We start from the raw sequence: 12,070 nt of genomic DNA on the forward strand, positions 1-12,070 counted from the left end.
TCCAGCCAGGTGGATGGGTGGGTGGCCTGCGGGTGTGAGCAGAAAAGCGTTCCAGCCAGGTCGGGGCTGTGGGGTGTGGAGGGCCAGAGGAGGACGACTTGGCCACCCAGGCCACTCGGGCCATGAAAGTGACCACAACACAACACACAGATCCACAGACGGGCTCCTGGTGGGTCACGGTTAGCTCACAGCCGCCACCCTACCACCAAAGACAACCAAAGACCCCCAAACCCACCCTGACACCTCAAGGCACCGCCTCGACCCCCGCAAGGCCGGCTCCACCTGGAACTCACACCCACGGTCACCCCTGGGGCCTGCCACAGACCCAGCTCAACGCTCCGGCTCCCGGATGCGACCCCGGCCCCCGCCAGCCGCCAGCCTCGCGTGGCCGGGCCCAGCCCCCGCACACGTCGCGCGGGACCGGCCTCGCGCCCCGCCACTCACGCGCCGCGCCCCGCCCCGCCGGCCCCGCCCCGCCCGCAGCCAGCGGGACCTTTATAGGGCGGCGCGCTGGGAAGTCGGGGCCGCCGCCCGCCCGCCCGCGCGTCCGACGCGGGCCTCCGTGGTCTCTGCCTTCGCCATGCGTCCCGGGGCGCCGGGGCCACTCTGGCCGCTGCCCTGGGGGGCCCTGGCTTGGGCCGTGGGCTTCGTGGGCTCCGTGGGCTCGGGGGACCCCTCGCCCGGTGAGTGGGGCTGCCGGAAGGGGCGGACGGGGCGCGCCACCCACGTGGGCCTGCCGGGAATGTGCCCGGGGCGATGTCGGGGGGCGCGGCTGGGGGCGAGGCGGGGCGCGGCGGCCGCCGGGGGCGGGTGGGCGGCGGGGCTTGGGGCTCCCCTCCCCCAACGCCAGCGGGCCAGAGGGAGGGTCACCGGGAGGTCAGCAGAGGTTAGTAACTGCAATGACTGCTGACATTTATTGAGCGCTTAGTGTCTACCTCTCCCCTCCCACACAACCACCCATCAGTATGGGTAGTCCTATCATGTCCGTTTTTCCGGATGGGGAAACTGAGGCTCAGTGTCACACAGCCCGTGAGGGGCAAAGCCCAGATTCCAACCGAGACCTTGTGGGTGGGTCCTGCTGCCCCTAGAGAGGGGTCTTGGATCTTCCCCAGGTCTGGCTTAGGTAGATGGGGCACTGGAGTCCCCACCTGGGACTTTCTGGCAAGTGCGGGCAAGTTACACCCCTACTCCTGGCCTCAGTTTCTTCTCTTGTAAGAGGGGTGCGGAGGCGCTGGATGCCCAGAGCTGGTCCCCAGAAGGTGCTCAGCCGAGTCTGAGAGCCAGTGACAGCTCTGGGATGGGGGCTGTGGCCATTCCTGTCCCCATGGACGGGTGGGGAAACTGAGAGCTGTCTGCCTACCCACCCCTCCACCCCGGCAGCCACACCGCACCCCACCCCACCCAAGCCCCGAGCCAAAGGGAGAGCGGAGCCCCCTCCCCGAAGGCCACGTCCCCGGGGAGACAGTGAGCTCATGCAAGGGGAATGTTCCCAAGTCGAGTGAGTAAGAGGCAGGCCAGGCGAGGGGGGGGCCTGCCAGGCGAGGGGGCTCGCATGCCCTCGCCCTCGGGTGCTGTCTAGACAGAGGGCAGAGGCGGGAGAGGCAGCTCCAGGGCCCACTGACGCTGACGTGCCCAGCATACGGTGTTTGTGGTGTTTGAGGGGTTGGGCAAGATGCCAGCCTCTGGCTGGGGGCTTGGAAGAACGGGGTCGGGGGGAGGTCTCCGGGCTGGGTGTGCGGTGGTGGAAAAGCACTGGGGGGGTGTGGAACTCAGAGCAGAGGAGGGATCCCCAAGGGATCCAGAGCCAGGGAAGGAACACCAGTGTGGCTCTCTGTCCCTCCTTCCTGGGTGGGGGTACATCATCCCGTCTGCTACTCAGCCCTGCATGCCTCCCCACGGGCTAGAGGCTGGGTCAGGAGTGGCACAGGAGTGGCACCGCCAGCCCAGACCCACAGGAACCGTGCTCCTTGCCTGCAGGTGGTGTGTGCTGGCTCCAGCAGGGCCGCGAGGCGACCTGCAGCCTGGTGCTCAGGACCGATGTAAGCCAGGCTGAGTGCTGTGCCTCTGGCAGCATCGACACTGCCTGGTCCAACTTCACCCACCCGGGGAACAAGATCAGCCTCCTTGGCTTCCTGGGCCTCGTCCACTGCCTGCCCTGCAAAGGTGAGACCCAGGGCGTTGGCCACAGGCCAGAGGCAGGCGAGCATGTCCAGCTCCGGACCAGCAAAAGCAATCACTGTGGTCCAAGGTGGAGCATCTGGAGCGAGTGCTCCGTCATGCAGGGGTTCGTGGAGGGGACCCCAGCCTCAGAGAGGAGCTGGGGGAATCCCATGCTGTCAGGCTTCCGCCTCCTGCAGTTAACATCCAGGGAAACGCTCTAGTGGCCTGGTTTCCAGACTCCAGGCCTTTGCTCAGGCCCAATCCCACCTGCACCCCATTGGCTCACACCTAACTCCAGGGAAGGGGATGTCCCTGACTGGCCATCTGGCTTGTGACTCCACACTCAGTGTTCCCAAACGTCCACACCAGGGCCCTTAAGGCCACAAATTTTAGGGGTCTGTGATGCAATCGCAGCTACATGTTTAACAAGCATGTGCCTTCCAGATCTTGTTCTGAGAAATGCTGCCTCCCACGTCAGACTAGGAGGTCTTTGAGGGTAGAATGAACGAGTCAAGACATATTCTTGGCCTGGAGGATGGGTTGGGGGACCCTCCTAGCCCCCTGTGTTCAGGGCTGAACCTGCAGGGGCCCAGAGAGAGCACTAGGACACAATTTGAAGGAGGTGGGCATGAGAGCCGGGGCGTTGGGGGATGATTAGGAGTCTGCCAGATGGAGAAGGTATGGGAGAGCACACCAGAAGAAACCAAGGCCTGGGGGTGGGGTCAGGCAGGAGGCTGGAGGAAAGGGGTGCAGACCTGCCCAAGCCTGTGAGATGTTATTAATCCCAGATCAGCCTGGCAGGGTGGTCCTGAACTTACTGCTACATACTCCTGCTCCCTCTAGACCCCCCTCTGGCTTCTGGGAGGAAGACATACTTCAAAAAGTGCCTGGCCTGGGCGTGAGGTGGCCCAGAGACCCCTCCTCCCCCATCTGGCCCTGGGGATGGGGACTCAGCCCTCCACTTCCGCTCTCCCTCGCGTGAAGCCACCCGGCAGAGCGTTTCCAGATGTGCGTGTGGGCCGCTGCGTGGGAGGCCCCAGGTGCGGCCCACATGCCCTGGCAGGGCCTCCGTGGGGGGCGCCGGCCACCCTCAGGGATGTCTGCTCAGCCTGTGCGATGGGGTCCCCCATCAGCTCTGCTCTGTGCACAGGGAAACTGAGGCTGCAGCACAAACTCAAGACTTGGTGTCCAGAGGCTCCCTCCAGACTTGCAAGCAATGGGACTTGGGGGCAGGGGCTGTCACCCGGGGTCTGGCTGGAGCTCTGAAGGGGAGGTGCCCCTGGCCCCCCTACACTCACAGCTGTGATCAGGCCCCATTTTTGCCGCCTGTAAAAGGACGACTTGGGAGGATGCAGCAGAGAGCCCAGGAGGGCCTGCGAGGCCACGAGCAGCACACTGAAAGTGGGGGCGGGGACCCCAGAGAGAGGCTTCCCCTAGCTGTGCCTCAGTTTCCCTGAGAAATGGGGCTGCTGAGGGCTAGGGCTGGGGGAGGCCCCCTAAGTCCCGCCCTCACCGATGCCTTCTCCAGGGAGGTCCTGGCCCAGACCCAGGCGTAGGGCCCCCCCACCCCCAGGCTGACGCAGCTGCGAGGAACAGAGGAAATGGGCCTGGGAAGACCCGGTTGTTCCCGGACCCCCAGGTCCGGAAGAGGCCCCCGCCAGCCCACAGTGACCCGGGCTCCCGACCGAGCCCCGCCCCCGCCGGCTCCCACACGCAGACTCCTGGCCCACCCTGGACCCAGACGGCGCCCTGGCCGCCGGATCCCAGACCTCGGACGGCGCCCTCACCACGGGCCCCGTCCCCCGGACCCTGACCTCTGACAGCGCCTCCATCCCCAGGCCCCACCCCCGGACCCCAGACGGCGCCCCCAGACCAGGCCCGCCCCGCCCCGCACACTGGGCGGCAGTGCGCGGGCCCGAGCACCGCCCCACGCTGTGTCCTGTGCCCGCAGACTCGTGCGACGGCGTAGAGTGCGGCCCGGGCAAGGCATGCCGCATGCTCGGCGGCCGCCCGCGCTGTGAGTGCGCGCCCGACTGCGCGGGACTACCGGTGCGCCTGCAGGTCTGCGGCTCGGATGGCGCCACCTACCGCAACGAGTGCGAGCTGCGCGCCGCGCGCTGCCGCGGACACCCGGACCTGCGCGTCATGTACCGGGGCCGCTGCCGCAGTACGTGGGGGTAGGGCCGGGGCGGAGCCCGAGGAAGGGGCGTGGCCGGCTGTCCTGACGTCATGCACCGGCGCCGCTGCCACAGTGATTGGGGGCGGGGCCAGCGCACCTGACGTCACGCACAAGGGCCATTGCCGCAGTACGCGTGGGCGGGGCCGGCGGACCTGTCGTCATGTACTCAGGCCGCTGCCGTAGTACGTGGGGGCGGGGTCCGAGGGAGGGGCGGAGCCGGAGGACCTGACGACATGCACCTGAGCCGCTGCCACAGCGTGTGGGGGCGGAGTCAGAGGGAGGGATGGAGCCAGCTTACCTGGCGTCGTGCACCTGGGCCTCTGCCACAGTACGTGGGGGCGGAGCCTGCAGACCTGTATAGGTCACGTGGGTTAGACGGGACTTATGGTGGGCGGGGTCTGGGTGGCACGCTGGGTCTGGGCGGAGCCTCCGCACGACGGTGTGTCACCGGATTGCGTCTTTTGTGGGGCGGGGACTGAGGAGGGGTCGGAAGTTAGGAAGAGTGGGGAGGGGTTTGGTAAGGGGCCTCTGGGGCTCACAGGGTCACAGAGAAGTGTAGCGGGTCCGCCAGGGAGCGCGCTCAGCGGGCGGGGCTCGTGGAGGGGTGTGGCTCCTACTACAACGGGGGGCGGGGCTCGCGGTGGAGCCCCGCGGGGCGAGGTGGGGCGGCTCGCGCAGGGAAGAGGGGCAGGGAAGAGTCCCCTGACGCGCGCCCGCCGCCTGCCCGCAGAGTCCTGCGCCCATGTGGTGTGCCCGCGGCCGCAGTCGTGCGTGGTGGACCAGACGGGCAGCGCGCACTGCGTGGTGTGTCGCGCGGCGCCCTGCCCCGCGCCCTCTGGCCCCGGCCAGGAGCTCTGCGGCAACAACAACGTCACCTACGTCTCCTCGTGCCACCTGCGCCAGGCCACCTGCTTCCTGGGCCGCTCCATCGGCGTGCGCCACCCGGGCAGCTGCACAGGTGCGGGCGCAGGGCGGGGGCTCGGGCTGCGGGGGGCCCGCAGTGTGCTGACCGTGCCCCCCTCGCTTGCAGGCACATCCCGGGAGCCTCCGGGTGCCGAGTCGGAGGAAGAGGAGGAGAACTTCGTGTGAGCCTGCAGGGCGCACCTGGGCCTGGCGTCCGAGGCCGCCCCCGTTTTTATTTATTGCCACAGCAGAGTCTAATTTATGTCCCGCGGACACTCCCTGGAGCCTGGACGGGGACCACGTGGGCACCCTGCAAGGATTGAGGGAAGGAGGCTGGGACTCAGAGCCCCGGCACTGGGGTCAGCTTCCGGGGACTTCTCTGGGAAGCCTCCCCAGCCCCCACCCCAGGCACCCTTCTGCCTGGGAAGACCCACGTTTCTGCTCCTTTGGGGATAAGCCGGTTAGTTATTGCCACGGGAGGGCTGGGGACTCCCTGCTGGTGATTCACAAGAGGCACAACTTGCTCTCCTAGCCCGGCCATGAGGGACGTCCGGCTCAGGCCAGGAGGAGAGGGAGAGGTCTAGCCTCGGAACACGGTGATCTTGGCCCAGTGGGATGTGCCCTTTATAAAGTCCAAGAAAGCAGCCACTGTTCCCTACCGCCCAAGAACCCAGGTTCTCGTCCTCCGGTCACCTCCATTTACCCCTTCACGTCTTCTGAGGGCCACTGGGAAACACCCAGTGTGTCCTCTGGGAGAGGGGCCATCTGTGCCACCCAACACAGAATGACCCAGCCCTCCTCAGCTGCCATTCACGTGGGTTCACTTAGCAACATCTCGTGGCCCCAGACGTGGGGTGGCCAGCAGCAGCTCAGAGCAGGGCACTGTGCACACTGGGGCCCAGTCCACTAGAGTGGAACCTGGCCAGGACCTGGAGCCTCTGCTCACCCACCAGCCCAGGGTGGGGTGTCGATGCTAACTCCAGGACACACTGCGTGCCTGGCACCCTGGAGCCAGGTGTCCCTGCACACCCCTGCTGCCTGCCTTCCACATTGGGGGTTCAGACACAGGACCCCTTGGTCCTGCATGGCCTGTCCTGGCCAGGCCTCTACACACAGTTGCCAGCTAGACCCTCCTGACCCACCAGCCTGGCAGGGGGTGGTGCTGGTCTTGGGTCAATTTCCCCCAAAACTGCTCACCCTCCACACAGTCTGGGCTGACATTCAAAATCACCTACCTGTGCCTGCATGTAGACCAAAGGCTCAGACCAGATGGGGTGGGGAGCAACGGGGAAGACATCGAGCTCCCCAAGTTTGGGGTGGGGAGTCTGGGGGAGTTCTGCTTCTCCTTCTCCAGCCCCCAGGTAGTGCCTTACCTGTGATGCCCAGAAAAGTGTCCTTGAGCAGGGGGGTCTGCCTGGGCCACCAGACAAGGCAGCCTTCCCCCCACCCTGGGGTCCTGCCTCACCAAAGAAATAAAAACTGAGAAACCCACTTCGGGGTGTCCAGGCCTGAGTTTGCTTCTGGGGATGCTGTTGGGGTGTCAAGTGGGGCCTCTGAAAACACCCAGAGAAGAGGCAGAGGTGGATGTCCTTGGGGTGGCCACCACCTACCTCTGGGCCTCAGAGTCCACCGCCAGGCAGTGGACAACAGCCAGGGAGGGAGAGATAAAAGGCCTTTAAAGGGAGGGGGGCTTAGGGCAGCCCCAAGAAGCCAGCTGGCTTGGGGGCCAGAAGTGGAGGCCTGGCGTTGAAGGACTGGGGCGCAGCAGGAGCCATCGTGGTAACGCCTTACCGACACCCTGTGCTGGTAACATCAGCAGGGACTTGTGGTGCACCGGTGCCATTCTAAACTGCTTTCAGAGGAGGGGCACAGGCTTGACAGAGGCCAGGCCAACTTGGGATTCCACGAAGGGGATGGGGCGACCCCATGCTGGTGACTCAACAGTCCCCCTGCCCCCTGCTCAGGGAACTTGGAGTTCCCCTGCTGGAGGGTGGTGGAGGATGGGGACCCCAGGCCGGGGGTACTGCAGGGGCCGAGGCCAGAGGCTGGCCAGAGTGTGAGCTGTGAGGGGGGAGTGCAAATCCGGGGGGTTCGTGGTGGGGGGAACAGGAGGGTGGAAAAGGGCCAGGGGAAAGGAGACGTGGGCAGGAGTGCGGGTGGACCCTGGAGCTGACCACAGTTGAGGACGGTGTCCGTAGTTTCTGGTTAGTTGGTCAACATTTTACTTGGTGCAATTCAGCCCACCCACACCCTGCACACCAGGCTTCCCCACAGACGCCCTGCCGCAGCTGCCGTGGAATATTCCAGGCCCGTATACCCAGCGAGTCTGTGGTTCAGGCAGCTCCTGCTGGGGGCCTGGTGGTCCCAGGCACAGGGCTGGGCTGGGGGCTGCCTCGCCGAACCACGTCCCAGATCCAGGCCACAAAGGCAGACATCTGCGTGTACACATCAGGGGTCTTGGGGTCACCGCACCAGAGGCCTGAGAAGGAGACAAGGCCATGGGCCCGGTTCCTGCACACCAGGGGACCCCCGGAGTCTGCCTGGGGTGAAGGGAAAGAAAAGGTTAGGGTCTCCTCTCTGGGGTCACTTTCCTGGAAGGAGTGTCTACAGGTAAATAAGATCACAGCCCTCCCTGCCTCAAAACACTTCTATGGCTCCCTGGTGCTCTTAAAGCAAAAACTAAACTCACCTCTGCCTTTCAGGCCCTGAGAATCCAGCCTGCACCCACTTCTCTGCCCTACTCTCCCCCTAACTCCCTTGGTTCCAGCCAGGGACCTGTTACTGCCCTCTACTGGCCACTGCTTGTATAAAAAAATACACAAGGCTGCAGTGCACAACCTGCGCAGCCACAGCTGCATACAGCCGACCTCTGACTGGTCTCTGCTGGCATGCCGTTCCTCACATCTCCCCAGGACTCCTTCAAGTCTCAGCTCGAAGGTTCTGTCCTCAGAGAGGGCTCCCTGAATACTCACCCTAAAACCCCTGACGCCCTGTGCAGCCCTCCTGACTGCCGTTGGAATCAGCTCTGACCCTACCGAGCAGGTGCTGTGAATGTGGCAGTTTCACAGGTGGAGATAGCAGGCCCCAGAGAAATGAGGTGACTTTTCCAATACTTTTCCATACATCTGGGAAGTGGCATAGTCTGGATTGGACTCAGGCTGTTGGACTCTAGAGTCTGTGTTCTGAACCATGTCACTCTCTGGAGTGAGACAAAAGACGCTCCCGGCTGAGTGTCTTCCTCAGCGGCAGCACAGCTTCATACAATGCACGAGGTCTTAGGAGCAGGAACTGCTTCCTTCAGATCCATTACTGCCCCCTACTGAACACTACTTGTATAAAGACACAAGTCTGTGGCACTTTATGCAGTGCACAACCTGCCCAGCTGAACATGGCAGCCCTGTGTGATCAACTCCCTGCCCTTCCTGGGCCTCAGCTTCTCTCTCTGGTCAAACATCAGTGGGATTCAGTTCCCAAGGCCCTGCCTGAGTCTGACTCTCTCTGTGGGCCTCGGTGTGCCCTGTACCCATACGGTGAGTGGGTGGGGCAGAGGATCTTACCGAGCAGAAGCCCCGCCTCTGGCGGTCCCCACTGTGGGTGCAGAGCATGGCAGGGCTCAGCTGGCCCTTCCAGGAGCTGTTGCAGATGTCCAGGCCCAGCACTCGGACCTCGGCCTCCATCAGCCCGGGCGGCAGCTCCTCGAAGTCCGACACGAAGCCCCATCCAGCCACCCGACACCGTGTCCCAGCCTTGGGTGGCCTGGCGCCTCGCCTTGGCAGCCCCAGAAGCCCCACGGCAGGGCCCAGGACAGCAGAGCTGTTCAGCTGCAGGGAAAGTGTGCGTTCAGGGCCACTCCCTGCTGCCCCGCCACCCACCCACCTTCCCCTGCTGCTGTCTCAGTCTACCCGTCTGTGACCCCTGGTCGTGGCCTGTGAGAGAGAAATCGGTGGCAGCTGCCCTGCGGCTCAGCAGGATGCCTGCTCCTTCTGCCACTGTAAGCCCCTAGCCCGTCAGGCCTGCCCCAGCCTCCAGCCCGCCAGTCTCACCCCCTCAGCTGCCCAAAGGAGCTTCCAAACCCCATCTCCTTGCCTACTCTAAGCCTTCCCTTGGCTCCCCATTGCCCTGGGACAAAGCCTCTTGGCCTGCCAGTCTAGGCCCCCAGCCCCTCCAGCCTCCCTCTCCTGTACCAGAATGGTTTGCTGCCAGCCCCTGACCCACCTCCAACCTTTGCTCTCCCGGTACCCCTGCCCTGAGCACCCTTCCTGTTCAGCCTTCAGGGGATATCTCAGCTTAGGTATCACCTCCCCCAGGAAGCCCTCCCAGACTCCCAGGCTAAGACACCAGCCTCCTCTGGACTACCATGTGCCCCTGCCAATGCTATTTACCAAGCTTCCACAGGGAAGGGGTGGTCCCCTGGAGCAGGAGGGGGCCATGCAGGGTCACATGGAAGCACCACACGTGGGCAGAGAGCGAAACTCACATGGAGGGGCAGTGCAACTTCCCACCCCGAAAACTCCTGGGGTGTGGGGCAGAGACCTGGGTCTAACAGTGGCCCTAGATGCTCCCTTCCCTCTTCCAGCACAAATATTGGGCACCTGCTGTGTGTCATAAATGGCCATAAATGCCACCCAGAGGCCCTTGGGTCCAGAGGAGGTGGTGGACAACGACCAGAGGAGGAGCAGATGTTACAGGAGTTGGCGGGGGCAGGGGCAGGACGGGGCTGTGTGGCCAGGGGAGGCTCCCGAGGTGGTGACATTTAAGCAGAGCCTTGTGGCATCTGGGGGAATGGTGCTCTGGGCGGGGGCATAGCCAGTGCAATGGTGACAAATGAGAGAGTGTAGGAGGTGACAGGGACACATGAGCAGGGCCCGTGGGTGCCAGGAGGACTTTGGCTTTTGTCTCGAGGGAGGTGGGAGCCATGGAGGGTTCTGGGCAGAGGAGGGATGTGGCTTGACTTGGGAGTTCACAGGGTCCCTCCAGCTGTTTTTAAAACAGAAGTCAGATCGTCCTGAGTGGCTGGGGACGGGCCAGACCCACCGCCAGCCCCGGGGCTCACCCGCAGCAGACAGATGTCGTTGGCGTGGGTCGTGGGGTGGTAGTCGGGGTGCCTGACCACAGCCGCGATGCCGAACACCTGCTGCGTGGGCTCCGCGGCGCTCAGGGCGTGGGACCCCAGCACCACCAGGCCCTTCCGGGGGTCTCTGCAGGGAGGGGAGGGCGGGCGGGACTGGGGTTGCCCATCGGTGCAGTGATCCGGTGGCTGCCCCCGCTGGCCCCACGTGATAACCACCACGCGGACTACCATCCCCATGTCAATGACACTGTTAGCGCCAACAGCGGCAATATTAGCTTGAATCATTGTTATAAAAATATACTGAGAATGCACATAACACTTAGTATACTTATTACATGTCCCACCTCAATTATATTAACTACGATAATTTCAATATTCATGTCAGTAGTCATCACAATATATGACATACTTGAAACGACCATCCTAACAGAATGTTTAATCGTTGTCACGGCTGTTGCATCTTACGAACTTCTCCCACTTTCTCCTGTCACTTGCTACAACCCGCTGAGACGCCCCCTCCGGCTGCCCCTCCGCCAGGTGAGGGGTGGGGTCCACCCCGCCCTGCCCATGCCCCAGCTCACCCAAAGAAGGGTCCCGAAAGGTGAGGCTCACCTGTGGCTGAAGCAGTGGGCGGCGGAGACCACCCAGCTCACCCGGAGCAGGAAGCCCCCGCAGTGGTGCTGGCCGCCAAAGCGCACGGACGCCATGTAGGGCCGGGAGTGGGGGACCACCTCTTGGCCCCCAATGATCTGGGCCCCCCAGGAGCCTATGGGGGTGGACAGCCCGAGTCAGGGACCAGGACTGGATGGGGTGGGGGCCAGGCAGGGGGAGAAAGAGGCCGAGACAGACAGAGATGTAGTGGGAAGAGACCAGAGGCGGCTACGGCCAGAGCCCAGACGAGACCCCTTGTGCCGGGAGTGGGGGTCCCTCGTTTCCAGCTGAGGCCGGAGCGGGGCAGCCGCCCAGGAGGCTAAGCAGCAGGGTGTGTTGGGGTTCCCGCCTGAGGGTTCTTGGGGCACTCTGTGTAGGGGTCTGACCGGGGCTCGGGCAGGATGCCAAGGGCGGCCCAAGTGGGGTCCCGGGGGCTCCTCACCCGGGACCTTCGCAGGCAGCGTCAGAGCAGCGGCCACAGCCAGCAGCGGGCGGCCCCAGCCCCCCATTCCCATGGCCATGGCAGGCGGGTTCTGCTGGCGGCCACGGCCCCCACTCTCCCCCAACGGCCCGGAAGGAGGAGCCGGGCTGTGGGCTGTGGGCTGTGGTCGGGCCAGGGGGTTCTGGGAAACGGACGCCCCGGCAGTCTCAGCTTGTGACTGATGACGATTATAACTGCACGAGGGGCCAAGAAGCAGGCCATGGAGGTGAGAGTGGGGGTCCTGGGCCGCCGTATGACCTCACCACTCCGTGCCTCAGTTTACCCGGCCCGGACGTGCGCAGGGAGCTTTCACACGGCCCGGCACACAGTCACGCTTGGCGGGAGTGGTGCAGCTGCCTCTCCAGCTGCAGGCGCCAGCCCTCCAGCCCCACCCTGCCTCTCACCCGCTGCGTGGCCCCGGGCGAGCCCCATGCCCCTCACGCCTCGGTTTCCCCCGTCCTCCCCCTTCGGAGCCAGCAGCATGGCATCCGCCAGTCTCTCTGCCTCCGACCCTCCTGCCTCCTCGTGGGAGGACCCGGTGCTGACACTGGGTCCCCAGGTCATCCAGGGTGACCTCCCCACCTTAGGGTCCTTAACCCAATCCCGTCTGCAGAGTCCCTTCTGC

General features: G+C 64.4%; 2 protein-coding genes across 2 annotated transcripts; one reads left to right on the plus strand and one right to left on the minus strand.

The window, feature by feature from the left end:
- Nucleotides 1–541: 541 nt before the first annotated feature.
- On the plus strand, nt 542–6,727 carry FSTL3 (follistatin-like 3 (secreted glycoprotein)). The gene is made up of 5 exons (XM_012645488.1): nt 542–683; nt 1,978–2,163; nt 4,112–4,327; nt 5,070–5,297; nt 5,370–6,727. Exons 1-5 carry the CDS (start codon nt 581–583, stop codon nt 5,426–5,428), a joined length of 792 nt encoding a protein of 263 aa, XP_012500942.1. The 5' UTR covers nt 542–580; the 3' UTR covers nt 5,429–6,727.
- An 848-nt stretch (nt 6,728–7,575) lies between these two features.
- Nucleotides 7,576–11,485, minus strand: PRSS57 (protease, serine, 57). Its single transcript, XM_012645355.1, has 5 exons — nt 11,407–11,485; nt 10,926–11,079; nt 10,296–10,440; nt 8,800–9,063; nt 7,576–7,782 (listed from the first exon to the last, which is right to left on the minus strand). The coding sequence occupies exons 1-5, from the start codon at nt 11,483–11,485 to the stop codon at nt 7,576–7,578; spliced, it is 849 nt and encodes a 282-aa protein (XP_012500809.1).
- Between the last annotated feature and the right edge of the window lie 585 nt (nt 11,486–12,070).

The sequence above is a fragment of the Propithecus coquereli genome, unplaced genomic scaffold (genome assembly GCF_000956105.1).
Source record: "Propithecus coquereli isolate 6110/MARCELLA unplaced genomic scaffold, Pcoq_1.0 Scaffold232, whole genome shotgun sequence".
Lineage (NCBI taxonomy): Eukaryota > Metazoa > Chordata > Mammalia > Primates > Indriidae > Propithecus > Propithecus coquereli.

Excerpts from the sequence above, each read along its gene's own strand:
- PRSS57 (XM_012645355.1), bottom strand. The coding sequence starts at position 11,485 with ATGGCCATGGGAATGGGGGGCTGGGGCCGCCCGCTGCTGGCTGTGGCC. Across the intron at positions 11,080-11,406 it reads GCTGCCTGCGAAGGTCCCGG|GCTCCTGGGGGGCCCAGATC; the intron begins GTGAGGAGCCCC and ends CCACCCCCATAG. Across the intron at positions 10,441-10,925 it reads GCCCACTGCTTCAGCCACAG|AGACCCCCGGAAGGGCCTGG; the intron begins GTGAGCCTCACC and ends CCCTCCCTGCAG.
- FSTL3 (XM_012645488.1), top strand. The coding sequence starts at position 581 with ATGCGTCCCGGGGCGCCGGGGCCACTCTGGCCGCTGCCCTGGGGGGCC. Across the intron at positions 4,328-5,069 it reads GTACCGGGGCCGCTGCCGCA|AGTCCTGCGCCCATGTGGTG; the intron begins GTACGTGGGGGT and ends GCCTGCCCGCAG. Across the intron at positions 5,298-5,369 it reads CCACCCGGGCAGCTGCACAG|GCACATCCCGGGAGCCTCCG; the intron begins GTGCGGGCGCAG and ends CCTCGCTTGCAG.